This window comes from Columba livia, chromosome 23 (assembly GCF_036013475.1).
Source record: "Columba livia isolate bColLiv1 breed racing homer chromosome 23, bColLiv1.pat.W.v2, whole genome shotgun sequence".
NCBI classification, from domain to species: domain Eukaryota; kingdom Metazoa; phylum Chordata; class Aves; order Columbiformes; family Columbidae; genus Columba; species Columba livia.
Genome location: NC_088624.1, coordinates 5,903,220 through 5,922,796, shown reverse-complemented (window position 1 = coordinate 5,922,796; position 19,577 = coordinate 5,903,220). Strand labels below are relative to the sequence as shown.

At 49.5% G+C, this 19,577-nt stretch overlaps 1 protein-coding gene across 1 annotated transcript; it reads right to left on the bottom strand.

Moving 5' to 3' along the window:
• Positions 1-6,236: 6,236 nt before the first annotated feature.
• Positions 6,237-9,846, bottom strand: LOC135576227 (uncharacterized). The gene is made up of 2 exons (XM_065039966.1): positions 9,688-9,846; positions 6,237-8,564 (listed from the first exon to the last, which is right to left on the bottom strand). The coding sequence occupies exons 1-2, from the start codon at positions 9,737-9,739 to the stop codon at positions 7,747-7,749; spliced, it is 870 nt and encodes a 289-aa protein (XP_064896038.1). The 5' UTR covers positions 9,740-9,846; the 3' UTR covers positions 6,237-7,746.
• Positions 9,847-19,577: the final 9,731 nt, after the last annotated feature.

Here is a 19,577-nt window from a genome sequence, read left to right as displayed (position 1 = left end):
AGACAACCTGTGTCACCATTGTCTTCTCCATGGTTGCAGGGGAATCTCTGCACTGGTGCCTGTAAGCACCTCCTCCCTTCTTCACTGACCTTCACTGTCTGCATTGTTGTTTCTCTCACTTTTTTTCACTCCTTTTTTTGCAGCTCCTGCACACCAGTATTCACCTTTTCTTAAATATGTTATCACAGAGGTGCTACCAGTGTCACTGATAGTCTCAGCTTTGGTCAGCAGTAGGTCCATCTTGGAGCCAATTGTCACTGGCAATGTGCGACATGGGGGCAGCTTCTGGCATCTTCTCACAGAAGCCATCCTTGCAATCCCTTCACTACCAAAACCTTTTCAGGTTAACCAAATACACCCTTATTATTCTTGTATTATTATGTGCAGAAACTGTTTTGCATACAGGAGCCTGGGCTGCAAGATAAACTCAGCCAGCTCAAGGTTAACAGAAGAGGCTGCAGGCAGCTTCCTCGTGCCGCAGGCAATTGCACCGCATGCACCCACATGCAAAACACAAGAAGAAAAATGGGCAGCACATCAATTACAATTTGGGAAAAAAGGAAAAGAATGTGTGTACATTTACAGGACAGCCAAACCATTTCTTTAGCTGCTCTGTAAATTAATGTTGCTCCTGCATTTCTCTGCCTTTTGAAGAGAGGGTATTTAAATTAAAGCGAGTCTAGAGACTAGTTCACTACTACCTACCTCCCTTCTGATGTCCCAGCCTGTGTCTGTAACCTCAGGGGAGTCTGGATTGTCCCAGACACACACCCTTCTGCTGCTGCATGAGGCTGCCACTGTGGCACTGCTCCCTGTGCAAGGGCAGGGGCTGGTCCCAGACCCTTGAGGAGATCAACAGGGTCAGGTGGAAGCTTCTAACACTGCAGGATTTTATTTTCCTTGTAATGTGGGAATTCTTTGTGCGGCTGCAACAGTGGGGCTATTCTTTCGTTTTTTATATTATCCATTACACACCAACTTGGAACATGGAGAGGTTCCATGTTTGGAGAGGCTGTGACAGCATTGACTCTGCTCTGGTTTGTCTCTGTCTTACAGTGAGAAAGCAGCTGACTGAACCATTGCCAAACCCTGGAGCTCAGTAAGCTGATGGGGCTGGCCAGTGACTGATTTGTTGTCTTTACTGTAGACTCTGAAGTACTTGAATAGATTCATCTAGAGGGGCTGAGAGCTGGTGTTGGGAGACCTGGTTCTCTGTGGTGTGTGTCCACAATGGTGCTCAGATGTGTGCTCCTCTGGCTGTGCTCATATGTGCATTCACATGTACATGTATGTGCCTGTGGTAATACACATGCAAACGTGGATGTGCACAAGTGTTCTGTGTGTGTGTGTGTTTGGGAAACTGTGTCTGTGAGTGTGTATGTGTTTTAGCACACACACATGCCTTCATGCAGGAGAATATGACTGTGTGTGACTGGTCCGCATACGGGTAATTGTGTGGACATAGGTGTCTGTAGATGTTTGCTTTTGTGTGTGTACATCTGTGTACAGGAGCATGTATGCAGGAACATATAAACGTGTAAGCATGTGTGTTTGAATATCTGTGTGGACATGTTGGTGTGGGAGGTGGCTGTGCATGTATGGATATGGGCTCCTTTTGGAATGTATGTGCACACAACTCTGTATAAGTGCAGATGTTCAAGTTGCTCTTTGGATGTGTCTAAGCTCACATTTGTGGTTGTGCCCCTGTGTGTGAATTTGTGTGTGCACTGAAGGGGAAATTCCAATTGGAACTGCTCAGTAGTGGTGATTTGTGACCAAGCAATGCCAGAAACAGAAGGATCCTTGTAAGGGAGTGCAGTTTCCCTTGGAGAGGAGATGAGGAACAGCTGCAGCATTGTCTTGCAGCAATCCTGGAATGTGAATGTTCAGTGGCCACCTCTGGGGAGTAGAGCTGGTGCTGGGGGATAGACACAATGCCAGGCAGAGCTGCCTCATGCCAGCGCTCACAGGGTTGGTGCTGCTGCCAGTGAACATAAGGAACTGGCTTGTGACATGTCTTTGCAGACAGCCTGTAGAACTGCTTATGATGGTAGGACACTGTCCAGTACATTGATAATTTGGTGGGTCACTTTTCATACCTAAGCAAAAGCATGTTTTTAATTTGCCTCAAAGTATACTACAAAAATTCCCCAATGGCACACATCTTTGTGTGTGTGCATGCTGTGAGTGTGCACAACTCTATGTGCATGTGTGTGCACCCATCAAGGTATAACAAATGTCTTGCTAAAGTCAAGGTACACCCCAGCCAGTGCCCCTCTCCTTCCCCACAGTGCCAGTCACCTATTCACAGAAAGCAATGAGGATGGTGAGGCATGATTTGCCCTTAGCAAACCCATGGGAGCTGCTCCCAACTTCCTTATGGCCTTTCATGAGTTTAGAAAAGGTTTCTGAAAGTATTTGCTCCATCTTCTTTCCAGGACTGAGTAGAGACTGTCCAGTCAGCTCCTTGAACACACTTGGATGCATCCCAAGTATTCCCATTAACATGTGTATGTCCAAAAGGTATTAAGAGCTCCTTAGTTCTTTCTTCTTCTGCTGTGGGTGCTGCTTCCTTTCCATAGGATCTGTGGGAAATTTCAGGGATGTTGTAGGCCTGAGGAGAAGACATATGAGCAAAAACTGAGGAGAAATATGCATTGAGTCTTCCGGTCTTTTTACTGTCATTTCTCAGGAGGTTTCCATCTATTTAGCTTTCTAAGCACCTCCATCCCATGGCTAAAGCCTGTATCCATGCCAAGGTACTCAAAGACAGATGGGCAGCAGGAAGAAAGTTTTTGAGTGAGTGAATGGCCTCAAGCCGGGCACGTTACTCTCATTAGTGACATCTCCCTCGCACAGCAAGTGCAGATCAGTCTCCCCTCAACCACATCAACACAGGACTTGCAGAAGATGACTCTGGGTGAAGGCCTGTGTGAAGAGAGAACATTATCCATCTCTGACAAACCCATGAGACCCCCCACAGAAATCCCCTTCTTGGTGTGGCCAGTCGGAGGTTGAGTGTGTTAATGAAGTGGTTGTGGGGATGTTCTTATGCTAACGATGTTGGTGACTCTGATGTATGCTCTCCCTATGCGGAGCTAAACTGCAGAGACTTTACCCAGTCTGTGTGCACATAAGATTGTCCTTTGTGGGAGTACAGCGGTGGCTGTGAGGGGGTGTCATTTAGGCCACAATAATCTACAGTCCATTCTCCATTAGGCTTTGGCACAGGCCATATAGGACTGTTGAAAGGTGAGTGAGTCTTACTGATCAATCCTTGACTCTCTAGTTGTCAGGTCACTTTATGAATGGGGATCAGGGAATCTCAGTTGGTGCGATATTGTCGTCTGTGCACTGTCGTGGTAGCAATTGGTACCTGTTGCTCTTCAACCTTAAGCAGTCCTACAACAGAACAGTCATGAGAAAGACCAGGCAAAGTAGACAGCTTTTTAACATCATCAGTCTCTACAGCTGTTATACCAAAGACCCATCTATACCCTTTTGCGTCCTTAAAATTCCCTCTCCTTAGGCAGTCTACACTAAGGACACATGGAGCATTTGGACCAGTCAAAACTGGGTGCCTTTCCCACTCATTTCCAGTTAGGCTCACTTCAGTCTCTAATACAGTCAATTCCTTGGATCCCCCAGCCACTTCTTCAATATTGATGGATACTGACCCTTTATGATTCAATGGCATCATTGTACACTGTGCACCAGTGTCTACCAGGGCTTTACACTCATGTGGTTCTGATGTACCAGGCCACCGAATCCACACAGTCCAACAAACTCGGTTGTCATTGTCCCTCTCATCCACCTGACTGGAGGTCGGGCCCCACTAATTGGTGCTTTGCCCAGTCTCTGGTAGGAAAACCTCCCACTGGAAACTGGAGCAACTTTTCTCTTGGGAGATTTCTTTTTCAACTCACATACCCATTCCTGTAGGTCAGCAGTGGGTTTTCCATGCAATTTATTCATATCTTCCCCCTGGTCATACAGAAAAAAACATAATTCACCTCATGACATATTGCGTTTCTCTCGAGCTGGTGCTGCAGAAGGACATCTTCTAATAGCTGTGACTCAGATCTGTGTATGTGACGAGTAGGATCTATCCTCCCTCTTGAGCAGTTTGTCATACAGTTTCTCCACAGCTGTGACACAGGCTTGTAAGGGAGAAGAAAGAGTGTCTTCATACTGCCACAACATATCTGCTACTTCACCCACAGTTGATCAATTGTCTTTTGAAAGGGTGAATAATCCTAAAGTGTGGGCATAAGACGGTGGTGTGCTCTGCACAAACTTCCGCATTGTACCTCGGGTACATGGCACTTGGAAGGCTTGGAAGAAAGCAAATATACAAGCTCAGGAGTCCTTGAGTAATGACTGTCATACTAACCTGCTGCCCTGTGCCAGTGACATCTCAGTAGGAAACTGTGGGAAAATAACAGAAGATTGGTGAGAAGGATTGTAAGCACGCACAAGTGACTTGCAGCTGGGTACAAGATATACATGTATCATACCAATGGTTGCTTAACCTTGTGTGCTGGACAAGTAGAAGCTTGTGTTTAGATAATATTGTCCTGTAATAGACTTAGAGACACCATATAGAACATGCTTGAGATTACTGCCCTGTTGTGTGAAAGATCAAAGCACAGTGGTAAACTACACTTTTATGAATCCCTGATAAACAAGCAAAACCAGCAGGTTCATGGATTCTCCAGCAAAGACTGAGTTCCAAGGTGTCTGTCTCCCTGGTTGTTTGCCTCTCCCCGGATGCTGCTTTGGGGAAACAGTGGCTGGTGAGGTAATGAAAATAAATTTTCTCTCTGCATTTCATATGACATTTTGTTAGTTGTTCCTGCATCCTGCCTGTGCTGACTCACACAGAAACCCTTGTGATCAGCTGAAGAGTTGAGAAAATTTCTTTCAGTGCCACATTGTCTTGACGGTTTTCAGTTCCCTCAGTGTCATGTGCTGAGATTGCATCTCAGTATTTCCTGTCTTGAAGAGTGCAGGTATGTTATTCCCTTCATCTGCAACAACCTTTCACACAGCTGGAGACCCCCAGACTGCCCTCCACAGTTCCCTAAGTGAGATTTTCATCTCATGGAAGCAACTGCATTAACCACGTTTTAAAGGAGATGCTTGTGCTTGATCTCATATATAATTTTATATGTCCATTTGACAGTGTAGGTCTAACCTCCAGGTTCAGATTTAATTGTCCAAACCTGTTTCTAAAGCAAGTGATTTCACTGACAAATTAAATTAGGGTAGATGTTGTTTCTCTGTGCTATGCACCAACCACTTTATCTGGAATTATGGTTTTGTTTCACTACTAGTAGATTCTGAAGGACCAGCACAGGCGTGCAAATGCTCACAGAAATGTTCCTGTCTTTGTGGATGAATGTCAACACTTGTGGACACACTGCAAATGGGACAAGTGTGGAAGAATTCATCCTTCTTGCCTTCCCAGGCACTTGGCATTTCTGGGTGTCCCTAGTGGTGGTATTTGCACTGATGTACTCCCTGGCAGAAATAGGCAATGCATCTGTCATAGCCCTCGTGTGGATGAACATCAGTCTCCATACTCCAATGTACTATTTCTGCTGTAATTTCTGGAGCTCTGGTACACCATGAATGTTGTTCCCAAAGCCATAGAAGTCATGCTTGGGGACTAGCCAGATTTATTCCTCCAGTACCTGTATCCTCCAGTTGTTCTTTCTTTTCTCCCTATTTTTTCCTGTTTGCGCAATCAGTGACAGCTACTTAGCCTTAGGCTACCCCTTGAGATACAACTCCCTTATGAACAGTGTCCTCTGCTTGGCTGGTGCTCAGCTCCTGGCTGGGAGTTTTTCTGGACATCTCTCTGCTGGCCTTTCTGACACCCAGGCTGACATTGTATGGGTCAGATGTAACCAAACATTTCCTCTGTGATATAGATTCCTGTATCCAGTTTATAAATGTACTTTTTCTATTTTTAATTAAAAATATGCAAATCACTATGCTTCATGCTAGATGTGTCAGGGCATTTCCACATCTGAAACCCCACATCAGTTTTCAACAGTCCATCATCCCACCCATTTTGGGCTTTGCTATGGAAACACCTTAATACGATTGGCGAGTTCCCAAACTGCAGAGCTGCAGAAGGCTGGCTGGTAGCAAGTCTCTCTTTACACTCTCTGGAAGGACATTAGAACTTCCAAAGGGCACTTTGATTTTTGTTTCAGAACAGACGAATCGTGTTCTCAAAGCTCTTCTTTCTGCACAGTGATGTTGAAGGGAGTCCATGTCACTACTTCATAAGGAGGAGGCATCAACATGGCAGATACACCTTTATCAGCAGTGTGGGACTGATATCACCTGAGCTCTACAAGTGAAAAGATTGAGTCTGGACTGAATGTCTGCTCCTCCCTTCTGGAAGCAGTGGTGCTTCTGGGGGCAATTCTCCTGTGCCCACCAGTGTTGGGCACTTGGCTTTTAGTCCTGCAGCCAGGCCCAGGCACCAGTGCCCAAGAACAGGCTGATGCCCACTCTTGTCAGCTGTGCTCTCTTTCTCAGTGGTATTTGGGAAAATCCCTAGGACAGCCCAGTGATGTTGGAGAAAGAGCCTGAGCCTGGATCTGTCCTGCTTGTCCTTCCTTGCTTTTGGGACCTGAGACACAATGGAGTGCAGGACACTGAGGGCTGCCATCAGTTCCCCACCAATGTTGACTAGGGTCCTCTGAAATAAATAGCCTCTAATAGGGCTGGCAGAGCAGACCCATATCACTTGGGATGACAGGGTAACACACTCCCCATTGTACAGGCAGTCCTGCTGTGATCCTTGACCTCCCCACATTACCTGCAATCTCCAGCTTCTGGTTCTGCCCTGGGGCCCTAAACCCCAATACACAGGCAAGAAAAAGGGCTGTTTGACTTTAATGTCTTCTGATGTCTGATGCCTGGAGCAGGGCTCCTCTGCCACTTTTCACCCAGGGCCCTTTGCTCACACAGTTGGCAGGAACTGCAGAAAACTGGTTTTTAGTATAGCAGCTCCCATTCCCAAACGTGCTACCACAAGGCCTTCAGAGTCCTGTTGTTCAGTCAAGGCCGTGGCAGAAGGACTCTGGGCTTTGCTCTCCAGTGACTGGAAACCTGCCAGGAGTTCCCTTGTAATACAACTACAGCTGCCACAACAGTCCCCAGATGAGGCAGGGAACAGGGTTCTCTGTTTCTAAAGCCTGTGGACATGGGCTTTCAGAGCTGTGTCAGCTCCTATATCTACACGGGCCTCCCTGGGGCCTGTCTGGACCCAGGACCAGGGATCTGGGGCCTGTCTGGGCCCAGAAGCCTCTTCTTGACCTCAGACCCTCAGCCCTGTAGAGCAACTTAGCAGGTCTCTTTGTGGCTCACTCTTGAGGTCTGAACTTGAGCATCAGGTGTGCCTTTCAACAAGTGACCAGTTCAAGATTCTTTCCTGTCTCCTGGGTTTCACTTCAACACCAAAGGCTCTCAATCTGAGGTGAAGAGGAATCCTGTGCAACAAGCTCTATGTCCCAAACACCAACCACTGTGGGATAGACTTGCAGGTGTCTGCGACACTCATTGTCTCCTTCTCATATTCGTGCCGAGGTAGAACTTCAGTGTCTACAGATTGACTTTCTAACACCAAAAGGAGCATCTGCGAAGTAGAGTGTGAAGCTGGAGGATTACATTTGTAATTGTGTATCTGAGCCTTTTTACAAACTTACCAGCAAGAAAGCAGTTCTGCTATGGTGTCAAAGCAATTGCTTGCTTGTGCATGGAGTCAGCTGGATTCTGAAAGAGATCCCCAGGCCCTGCCCGTTGAGCAGCAGCAATGGGCCGTTGGTGTCGCAGGAGCGAGGGCTGTGCGGCTGCCCGTGGGCAGGAGGATCTCTGCTGCTCACCTCCCTCTGCAGAGCAGAAAGTCTCTGCTCCTCTCCGGGAGCCGCCGGGAACAGCGGCTGCAACCGCTCCTTCCCGGGCACCGCCAAACACTGGCACCGCTCCGCTCGAGATTCCTCCCCGCTGTCGCGTCCCGCTGGGAGTGAAGCTAGTGCCGATGTCGATGTCGATGCCGGTGTTGATGCTGAAGCCGGTGCTGGTCGGACGGGGAAACCGCTGCGAGGTCGGGCGAGGCGAGGCGGCCCTGGCGGGCGGAGTGGCAGCGCCCCCTGGCGGGTCGACCAGGACTGTCCCCCCGCCCTCGCCACGCCCGTCCGGCCCCCCCCGCGGCGGTTCGTGTCCGACCGCAGCCCCGGCTCCTCTCCCCGTGTCTCCCACGGCGCAGTAATACACCGCCGCGTCCCCGCGCCGGGGCCGTTCGAGCCACAGGGCGCTGGACCGGCCGTCTGCCGCCACCGACAACCAACCCGGCGGGTCCGACAGCGCTTTGGAGCCTTTAATACCCCACACGAGGAGTTCGGGACCTCGGCCCAGGAACTGACGATACCAGAGGACAAACTCGTTTGACTGTCTGTTGGGATGTGAGCAGTTGATGCTGATGCCGACACCCTCGGTGGCCTCTGCCGATGGCTCCTGGTGCACCTGGGCTCTGCCCACAGCCACTGCCAAGAAAGGAGAAGGAAAGACCAAACATCATCAAAAGTCCTCATTAATGTTTATAAATACATAAGGGGTGAATGTCACGAGGATGGACACTGGCTCTTGTCGGTGACAACCGATAGTAAGACAAGGGGTAATGGGTGCAAACTGGAACACAAGACGTTCGGCTCTCACAGAGCCTGGAACAGGCTGCCCAGAGAGGTTGTGGAGTCTCCTTCTCTGCAGACATTCAAAACCTGCCTGGACACATTCCTGTGTAACCTCATCTAGGTGTTCCTGCTCCAGCAGGGGGATTGGACTAGAGGATCTTTTGAGGTCACTTCCAGTTCCTAACTTTCTGTGATTCTGTGATTCTGTCACTGAGCTCTGATTAGTCTTTTCCCAGAGAAATCGCTAGGAATATTGGAGTGAGGCAGTACAAGTCCAGAATCAATGGCCACATGTGCTCATGAATGTGGTATGGATTTGCAGAGTAAGGAAAAAAGTCTGGGATGGAATTTGAAACAGATCCATGGAGAGACAGAATGAAAATCATATGCATGGATACATGAAGGGTGAGAGGGAGTGGGGACAAGAGAGCTGGGTTTGTTACAGTGAAGGATGGAGGGATGAATGGAGAAGAATAAATGCTAAATGCACAGGGCATGAGAGGATGTATGGAATAACCCTGCAAGAAAGCAAACTTATGCTGACAGGTACAGAGGAAGCAGAGGAATAGATGAGAAAGTGGTCTCAGAATAGGCAGAGGGGTTGCGAATGGTAGATGCTTGGAGAGATGTGTTCAAAAATGGGTGGGTGAATGGACAAAGAGAAGAACAGTAGACAGGGAGAGGAATTCTTACAGTGAAGGACAGAGGGCTACATTCAGGGCAATAAGAACTGTCGACTGCACAAGGAAGGAGACGGTGCACGAAAGCAGGCTCGTACACTCAGATGTAGCGGAGATACAGGGAGAATAAGAAGAGGGGACGTGGAGGGTTGGGAAAGGATCATAAAAGGTGTCAAAGAAGCAGGGAAAGGGAAAGAAAGGACACGCTGAAGAAGAGGGAGGAGTTGGCGCTGAGGTCGCCTGGGAACACCCCAGGCTCAGCCCCGTCCCCTACCCAGCCCCGCCAGCCAGCGCACCCAGGAGCACCGCGGCCAGTCCCGCCAGCCCTGAGCTCCGGCACCGCCGCATCCCGCCGGTCCGTCGCCCGCGCCTCTCTGCCCTCCGCCAGTCCCGGCTCTCTGCTCCGGCCACGCCCCCTCCTCCTCTTCCTCCTCTTCCTCCTCTTCCTCTTCCTCCTCTTCCTCCTCTTCCTCCTCCTCTCCTCTCCTCTCCTCTCCTCTCCTCTCCTCTCCTCTCCTCTCCTCTCCTCTCCTCTCCTCTCCTCTCCTCTCCTCTCCTCTCCTCTCCTCTCCTCTCCTCTCCTCTCCTCTCCTCTCCTCTCCTCTCCTCTCCTCCTCCAGCTCCGCCCCGGGGCTGACCCCTGCGCCGGCACCGCTCGGGGCCTCTCCAGGGCTCACAGGTCTCCGGGTCTCTGCCGCTCCTCCAGCATGAAGAAGCCCGCACAGCTGCAGCCTGGGGCTGTTGCAGGACCTTAACTCAGGGGATGCACCAGCTTCCCGGAGCTGTCTCCAGCTCAGGGGCTGGAAACAGCAGCCACTGATTTCCTGCGGCTGGCAGTGAGGAGGTTGAGCGCCTCCCTTCAGCTGCCTCTGTGTAGTCCCAGCACAATGACTGAAAGTTGTGTTCTGGCAGATGCGGTATGAGGACAAATGTGCCCATGGGTGTGCAGTGGTGTTGGGGAATCACCAAGTCAGAATGGAGGTCAGCAAGGATCTCCAGAGGTCATCTAGATCAACCCCCACTTTGAACAGTTCCCATTTGGTCAGGCCACTCCAGGATGGAAATTGCAGAAACTTTCAGAGACATCCATTCCAACTCTCATAATTTCTTTTAGTCTGTTGCTTAAGTTGTTCTCCCCATAGAATTTGTTCTTCAAAAAGGGCAAGAAGGAGGACCTGGGTAACTATAGACCTGTCAGCCTCACCTCCATCCCTGGGAAAGTGATGGAATGATTTCACATTGGTGCCATCTCAAAGCAGATCAAGGATAATAGGGTCATTAGGGGCAGTCAACATGGCTTCACCAAGAGGAAGTTGTGCTTGACCAACCTCATCGCCTTTTATGAGGACATAACGAGGTGGATAGATGATGGCAGAGCAGTGGATGTGGTCTACCTTGACTTCAGTAAAGCATTTGACATAGTATCCCACAGCATCCTCACAGCTAAACTGAGAGAGCGCAATCTGGATGATCGGGTAGTGAGGTGGACTGCGAACTGGCTGAAGGAAAGAAGCCAGAGAGTCGTGGTCAATAGGGTGGAGTCCAGTTGGAGGCTTGTATCTAGTGCAGTGCCTCAGGAGTCAATACTGGGGCCAGTATTATTCAATATATTCATCAATGATTTGGATGAGGGAATAGAGTGACTATCAGCAAGTTTGCTGATGACACCAAGCTGGGAGGAGTGGCTGACACGCCAGAAGGCTGTGCTGCCATCCAGAGACCTGGACAGGCTGGAGAGTTGGGCAGGGAAAAATTTAATGAAATATAACAAGGGAAAGTGTAGAGTATTGCATCTGGGTAAGAAAAACCCCAGGTTCCATTATAAGTTGGGGAATGACTTATCAGAGAGCCGTGTAGGGGAAAGGGACCTGGGGGTCCTGGTGGACAGCAGGACGACCATGAGTCAGCACTGTGCCCTTGTGGCCAAGAAGGCCAGTGGGGTGTATTAGAAGGGGGATGGTTAGTAGGTCTGAGAGGTTCTCCTTCCCCTCTACTCTGCCCTGGTGACACCACACCTGGAATATTGTGTCCAGTTCTGGGCCCTCCAGTTCAAGAAGTACAGGGAACTGCTGGAGAGGGTCCAGTGCAGCCACCAAGATGATTAAGTCAGTGGAGTATCTTCCTTATGAAGAAAGGCTGAGGGAGCTGGGTCTCTTTAGCTTGGAGAAGAGAAGATTGAGGGGTGACCTTATTAATGTTTACAAATATATAAAGGGTGAGTGTCGGGAGGATTGAGCCAGACTCTTCTCAGTGACAACCAATGGTAGGGCAAGGGATAATGGGTTCAAACTGGAACACAAGAGGTTTCACTTAAATCTGAGAAGAAACTTCTTCTCAGGAAGGGTATCAGAACACTGGAACAGGCTGCCCAGGGGGATTGTGGAATCTCCTACTCTGCAGACATTCAAAACCCGCCTGGACATGTTCCTGTGTAGCCTCATTTAAGTGTTCCTGTTCCGGCAAAGGGATTGGACTAGATGATCTTTTGAGGTCCCTTCCAATCCCTGACATTCTGTGATTCTGTGATTCTGTGAATCATTTTGTTTGGAAGAGACCGTTAAGATCAAGATGGAGTCCAACCATAACCTAAATCTAGCACTAAAACATTTCACTAAGAGCCTCATCTATATGTCTCTTAAACATCTCCATGAATGGTGACTCCACCTTGGGCAGCATGTTCCCATGCCTGATAAACCCTTCCTGTAAATGAATTTTTCCTAATATTCAATCTAAACCTCCCCTGTCATAGTTTGAGGCCATTTTCTCTCATTCTATCAGTTGCTGCCTGGGAGAACAGACTAACAACTTCCATGCTACAGCATCCTTTCAGATAGTTGTAGAGAACAAGAAGGTCTCCCCTCAGCTTCCTTTACTCCAGGCTAAACAACCCCAGATCCCCTCAGCCTCTTCTCATAAGACGTGTACTCCAGACCCTTCACCAGCTCTGTTGTCTTTCTCTGAACTCACTCCAGCACCTCAAGGTTGTTTTTTTTTGTCATGAGTGGCCCAAAACTGAACACAGTATTCAGGGTGGGGACTCATCAGTGCCAAGTACAAGGGAAAATCACTGCCCTGGTCCTGCTGGCCATACTATTCTTGATGCATGTCACAGTGCTATCGATCTTTCTGGCCACCTGGGCACACTGCTGGCTCATATTCAGCTGGCTGTCAACCAGCACCCCCAAATCCCTCTGCCAGGAAGCTTTCCAGCTGCTCTTCCCAAGCCTCTAGCCTTGTATAGGATTGTTGTGATACAAGTGCAGGACCTGCCACTTGGCCTTGTTGAACCTCATACAATTGGCCTCAGCCCAATGATCCAGCTGGTCCAAATCCCTCTGTAGAGTCTTCCTACACTCAAGCAGATCAACACTCCCACCCAGCTTGGTGTCATCTGCAAACTTACCGAGGGTGAACTCATCCAGATCACTGGTAAAGAGATTAAGCAGAACTGAACCCAATACTGAACCCTGGGGAACACCACTTGTGACTCACCACCAACTGGATTTGACTCCATTCACCACAACTCTTTGGGCCCGACCATCCAACCAGTTCTTTACCCAGAGAAGAGTATGCCTGCCCAGGCCATGAGCAGTTACTTTCTCCAGAAGAATGCTGTGAGAAACAGTGTTAAAGGCTTTACTGAAATCTAAGTACACAATATCCACAGCCTTTCCCTCATCCACTAAACAGGCCACTTTATCACAGAAGGAGATCAGGTTGGTCAAGCAGGACCTGTCTTTCATAAACCCATGCTGACTGGGCCTGATTGCTTGGTTGTATTGAATGTGCTTCATGGTGGCACTCAGGATGATGTGCTCCATGACCTCCCATGGCACCGAGGTCAGAGCAAGAGGCCTGTAATTCTCTGGAACTTCGTTCTGGCCCTTCTTGTAGCTGGGCCAACTTCCAGTGAATTGGGACCTCTCCAGTCTGCCAGAACTGCTGATAAATGATTCACATTGGTTTGATGAGGACCTCTGCCGGCTCCCTCAGTACCCTTGGGTGGATCCCACTGGGTCCCATAGACTGGTTTGGCTGAAAATGAGTTCATTTTCTTCATGCAGTTTTAATGTTTTTAATTGCTCTGATCTGAGAGCTAAGGATGTTGTTAGCCCTCTGCCCACAGGTGTGAGGCATAAAGGAAGGGGGGCATGGATAGGGCAGAGCTTGACTGACATCCAGACTAATCAGTAAGAATATTCCATGCCATTAGCATCATGCTTCATATTTAAGGGGAGTCAGGATCTTCTGGCTAGGCTTTTGTTTTAGTTGGAGCAAGGACAGAGATGGGACTTGTAGTTTGACCTTTTGGTATCTTGTTAATTTGCAGAGGACTCTGGGCCTTTCTGCCTTTTTCTCTTTACTCTCTCTGGGATCGGCTGTTTGGGACCAGCGTGGTGCTTCCTGGGACTGGCTGCTTGGTGCAGATGGACTTTGTGAAGAATTGCATTGAGTATCTTTTCTTTTATAGGTTATTTCTATTTTACATATATTTTTACTAGTAGTGCATTAGTATTTTGTTAATTAAAATGTGTTTATCTCAGTCCACAAGTTTCTCCCTTCCCTTTAAATTCTTTCCCCTATTTTGATGAGGATTGGGGGCAGTGAGTGAGTGGCTATCATGGTTATGTTGCTAGCATGGGTTCAACCATGACACTTGTGAATGTCTAAGTGGTGTAGCAGGTCTCTAACCATTTCCCCTTGGATTATTGGAGCTTCATTTTGCTCCCTGTCCCTGTTTTCCAGCTCAGGGGGCTGTGTACTTGGAGCACAACTGGACTTACTATTAAAGACTGAGACAAAGAAATCATTTACTACCTCAGCCTTTCCTCGTCCTCTGTCACTATGTTTTCACCCACATTCACCAGAGGGTGGAGATTCTCCTTAGCCCTCCTTTTGTTGCTGATGTATTTATAGAAGCATTTTTTGTTTTCTTTTACAGCAGTATCCACACTTAGCTCTAGTTGGGCTTTGGACCTTCTAATTTTATCCCTGCATAATTTCACATTATCCTTGTAGTTCTCTTGAGTAGCCTGCCCCTACTTCCACAGGTTATAAATTCTCTTTTCATTCCCAAGTTCCAGCCATATTCCTGGCATTCTGAGGAAACCTGTGGAGAAGACAAAGACAAGCAGCACTACATGCCACATGGTGAGATCACCCCGATTAACTACATTTGTGTTTCCCTTGAGGAAACATACTGCATTGTTTGGAACAGCTTTGTTTTGTCCAGAAGGAATCAGCTACCCAGGCTTGAGAGAGGAACCAGAGGTGTGCTGGGGTAAATCCTTTGTGTCTGTTGGTGCCAGAGGAATAAAAACAACCATGGTGGCAAGGCAAACACTTGAGTGCAGGTGAAAGTCTGGCCCTGCCAGGGCTGAGGAGCAGGTGGTAGACCACAGTAAAGAGAACATGGCAGAGCTCTGACAAACCTTTCTGGTTTGTTGGAATGGACCTTTGCCATGTAAGGGCTGACTCCCACTGCAACTCTGGTAACTCCTGGGGCATTGGTTTCTTCATTATATCATTCCTAATTGCATCATTTGAATGTTATTAATAAGTGTTATTAAAATGTTCTGTTGACATCTTTGTGTGTGTCCTTAGGAAGGGAAAAAACACTGGGTGGGAGCTGCTGGTGTGTGGGAATAAGCTCTGGTGAGACACCCATTAAGGTGAGCATCTCTTTGGAGCATTTGCTATCAATTTATTTGCGTGACCATGAACGCCTTGTGCTGTGCCCTCATGTGAAGGACTTACAGCTGTCACTTTGCCTTCCTAAAATGAAAAAAAAGAGCTCAGCATCATCATCATAGCAGGACAGAGGCAGGAGGAGGACAGAGGCAAGAAGAGGACCAGGCTGCCACGGGCTGGATGGGAATCAGTGACCTCTGTGATGCATTTCTGAGACAACGGTGCGGGTCTTTACAGACAGGCCAGAGGATGCCTTGTTTCTCAGAACGCTCTGAGCCGTTTCTGGTGGAGCAGGAGAGCCTTGTGGGAAACCCTACTCCTCTCCCCGCCTTGCACAGACGATCTCAGTCTCCACATGTAACGCTGCCCAAGTGCGACTCTTTGCTGCCTTCAGGAGCACAGACGCGCAGCAGCCGTCGATGAGAAGAGGTGCTGAGCCCAGACAGCGACTGCAAGGAGCACCCGGAGATGCTGATGCCGGTGTTGATGCTGAAATCGGTGACGGTCGGGCAGGGGAACCGCCCCGGGGTCGGGCGGGGCTCGGGGCCCAGACGGGCAGAGCGACAGCGCCCCCTGACTGGTTCGGTCGGAGCTGTTTCCCGCCCCGCGACGCCCGCCCGGCCCCGTCCGCTGCGGTTCGTGTCCGGCCGCAGCCCCGGCTCCTCTCACCGTGTCTCTCACGGCGCAGTAATACACCGCCGCGTCCCCGCGCCGGGGCCGTTCGAGCCACAGGGCGCTGGACCGGCGGTCTGCCGCCACCGACAGCCAACCCGGCGGGTCCTGCACTGGTTTTGTGCCTCGGACAGCACTTGCCACCAGCTCGGGTCGTTGGTCCGGGAGCTGACGATACCAAATCGTATAGTCTGCATCAATTTTGGGGTGCGAGCATGTGATGTTGATGCCGATGCCGTGGGTGGTTTCTGCCGAAGGCTCCTGCTGCACCTGAGCTCTGCCTGAAGCCACTGCCGCGAAGAAAAAGAACAAATAAGGTCTTCAAAACCTGCTTTCTGGCCAGCCCCACCTGCTGTTTCCCGGGACAGCTCCCACAGGAGCAGTCAGAATGAAAATAGTAAAAAATGAGAGAAAAAAGAAAAAGGAAAGGAAAGGAAAGGAAAGGAAAGGAAAGGAAAGGAAAGGAAAGGAAAGGAAAGGAAAGGAAAGGAAAGGAAAGGAAAGGAAAGGAAAGGAAAGGAAAGGAAAGGAAAGGAAAGGAAAGGAAAGGAAAGGAAAGGAAAGGAAAGGAAAGGAAAGGAAAGGAAAGGAAAGGAGAAAGGAGATGGTGCACGAAAGCAGGCTCGTACACTCAGATGTAGTGGAGATACAGGGAGAATAGGAAGAGGGGACGTGGAGGGTTGGGAAAGGATCATAAAAGGTGTCAAAGAAGCAGGGAAAGGGAAAGAAAGGACACGCTGAAGAAGAGGGAGGAGTTGGCGCTGAGGTCGCCTGGGAACACCCCTGGCTCAGCCCCGTTCCCTACCCAGCCCCGCCAGCCCCGCGCACCCAGGAGCACCGCGGCCAGTCCCGCCAGCCCTGAGCTCCGGCACCGCCGCATCCCGCCGCTCCGTCGCCCGCGACTCTCTGCCCTCCGCCAGTCCCGGCTCTCTGCTCCGGCCACGCCCCCTCCCCCTCTTCCTCCTCCTCCTCTTCCTCCTCTCCTCTCCTCTCCTCTCCTCTCCTCTCCTCTCCTCTCCTCTCCTCTCCTCTCCTCTCCTCTCCTCTCCTCTCCTCTCCTCTCCTCTCCTCTCCTCTCCTCTCCTCTCCTCTCCTCTCCTCTCCTCTCCTCTCCTCTCCTCTCCTCTCCTCTCCTCTCCTCTCTCTCCGCCGCCAGCTCCACCCCGGGGCTGAGTTCTGCGCCTGCACTGCTCGGGGTCTCACCCGGGCTCACAGGGATCCGAGGCTTTGCACGGCCTCAACTTTCGCTCCTGGGAAATGGACTCGTCTTCTACTGCAGCAAGAAGACGCCCGCACAGCGCCAGCTGCAGCCTGGGGCAGGTGCAGATTCCTGACCCAAGAGATGGACCAGCTTCACAGAGCTGTCCCCGATCTCAAGGGCTGAAAACAGCAGCCGCTGACTACTCGAGGATGAAACTTACTGAAGCTCTCAGAGAAACCCTTTCCTATTCTCATTTGTTTCTTTTAGCATGTTGCTTAGGTAGGTCTCCCCATGTTCCAGAGCATTGCTTGTACTCCTGTTGCAGATGACTTCCACAGTTTAGTCCCTCTTCTGTTTTTCCTTTGAATAGGCAGTTCCTGGACACGCTGGAACAATCTGGCTAAGAGAGATCCCTGTTCTGCCTGTTCCCTGCAGTTGGGTGTAATTTCTAAACTTGCAGGTTTTCTTGTGCAAGTTCTTTCACTCAGAGCACAGCAACCTCAGGCTCCATGTTCCTTCCACTCAATACCTGTTCAAGGTGAGGACTCAGCCCCTGCCTGACACAACACCTGGTCAATGGGCTCACAAGGACATTTGTCCTGGGCTTAGAGAGGAGAGGGGGATCTGTCACACCCAGACACCATTGATACGGTATTGAAAGTAGATCCACTCAGTGTTGGCCAACACATGGTCATCAGGATCCCTCAGCCTTTCTTCTCGTCCATAAAGCAAACCCCATCTGTCTGAACTCTCTTGCGCTGGGGAGAGCAGCTGTGACCTGGCCTGCAAAAATGGGGAGGAGGGACTGCCGGCCATGCTGAGACACTCCCAATATTGTCACAATGCATTAAAGTAAGGATTCAAGCTGGAGTGAAACCATCCTTGTTGGGATCTGAAATCAGCAGCAAAGGAAGGAGAACATTGAATGGGTAGAAAAAAGAGGGCTCAGGAGACAGGGGCTGCATGTCATTGCCTCTTCCCTGGACAGATCTCCAGCAGGCTGGTGCCGCAACCATTCAGCTGCACTCAGGCTCCTTCTGACCCTGGGAACCTGCTCTTCTCTGGTGCTCATGGATAGAGCAGTAGACAGTTTCTCGGTTGTAAACAGCGCATTCCCTTGTGATTAGTGACACACAAGGACACACACAGACAATTTCAATCATACCAACACGTAATCCTGCCCTCACATGAATTCACACAAACACAGCTGCTCACAAATGCACACATGACAAGAACATACATAGGAACACAACCAACCATGGAATCTGCTGAGGACACCTGGGGAAAATTGAAGCAGGGTTAGAGCATTCTGGGGAAGGACAAGGTCCCAGGAAAGCCCATGGCATTGATTCTGTACTCACAGACTGCACAGAGAGAAACATGGAAATTATTTTTTCCTAAGAGCAGTGGTAGGCGTGATGGGGTCAAAACCAGTAGCACAATGCACACACCTGGGGAGGAAACAAGAAGTGACCATTGAGGTAGAGCTGAAGAATGAAGGAAAGAGATGGATATGGCACGTCCTCATACATAGTGACTAACCCTTGTGTTTCCAGCTGCGAAGAGTTGGAGAGTGACACTGCAAACAGCCCTAACAGAATGACCCATGCTGACTTAATTTACCTGCTCTGGACCCGGTCAGCATTTCAGCTGAATCTTCTGCTGGCACTGCTCATTCCTGACCTAGAAATTCTGGGGCCTTTCATCCCAGGGATCAGAAGAAGCTTTTATTGAGGAACAGACATGGCACACACCTGGAAATGAAAAGGCAGCAGTGTTGGAAACTAAAGCACAACCCATATCTTTAGCTGTGATGGTTTGCATTCAAGATGAGCTCGTCAGAAAATTGTTACCTTTGCCAAGAATGTCTCTTGTTCCCGTGGCAATGAAAAGCATGTATAAAAGACAGCCAAGTCCCTGCTCCCTCATTCACTTCTCTTGCCTCCTTCTGCTTAAGCACCAGCTGAGTCTGAAGCCTCTTCTCCTCCTCTTCCAAAGCGAAATCTCTCCAATGGAAAGCTCAGCTGATATTTGCTCTGTCCTCTGCCATGGGAGAGGGAAGTGAGGAGAAGATCTGCTTAGAAAGGATGGAATATGGTTGACAGGCAGCTGTTTTTTTTCATTAGGAGAGAGCGTTCCTTTGCCTGGCCTCTCCTTGTCCAGCGGTCCCTTCCAACCTCAACTGTTTTGTGATACTCTTGTGCTCTGAGAGCAGCTGATGCTTAACAGCTCCATGTTCCTGGCATTTGAAGGGATGTAAGATTGGCCATATCATCATCTCTTTAGCCTGAGCACTAATAAATGGCATTTCAAGCAATGCTTAGGAAAGGCTGAGTGACTTTCTTACAGGGATCAGTCAGTACCATTTCTGGTGTCCCAGCCTCAGTGTTTGCAGCCTGTGGGGAGTCTGGCTCATCCCAGGCACACTGTGCTCTGCTGCTGTGGGAATACATCACTGAGGCACCACTCCCTCTGCAGAACTGGAGCCCATCCCACAGCTACCTTAAGGAAATCACTAAGGACACCTGGAAGCGTTGAAAGCTGAAGGAGTTTTTGGAATCGTAATATGGGAATCCTTTGTGGCTGCAGCATATAGATGCTCTCTGGATTTAATGCTATTCC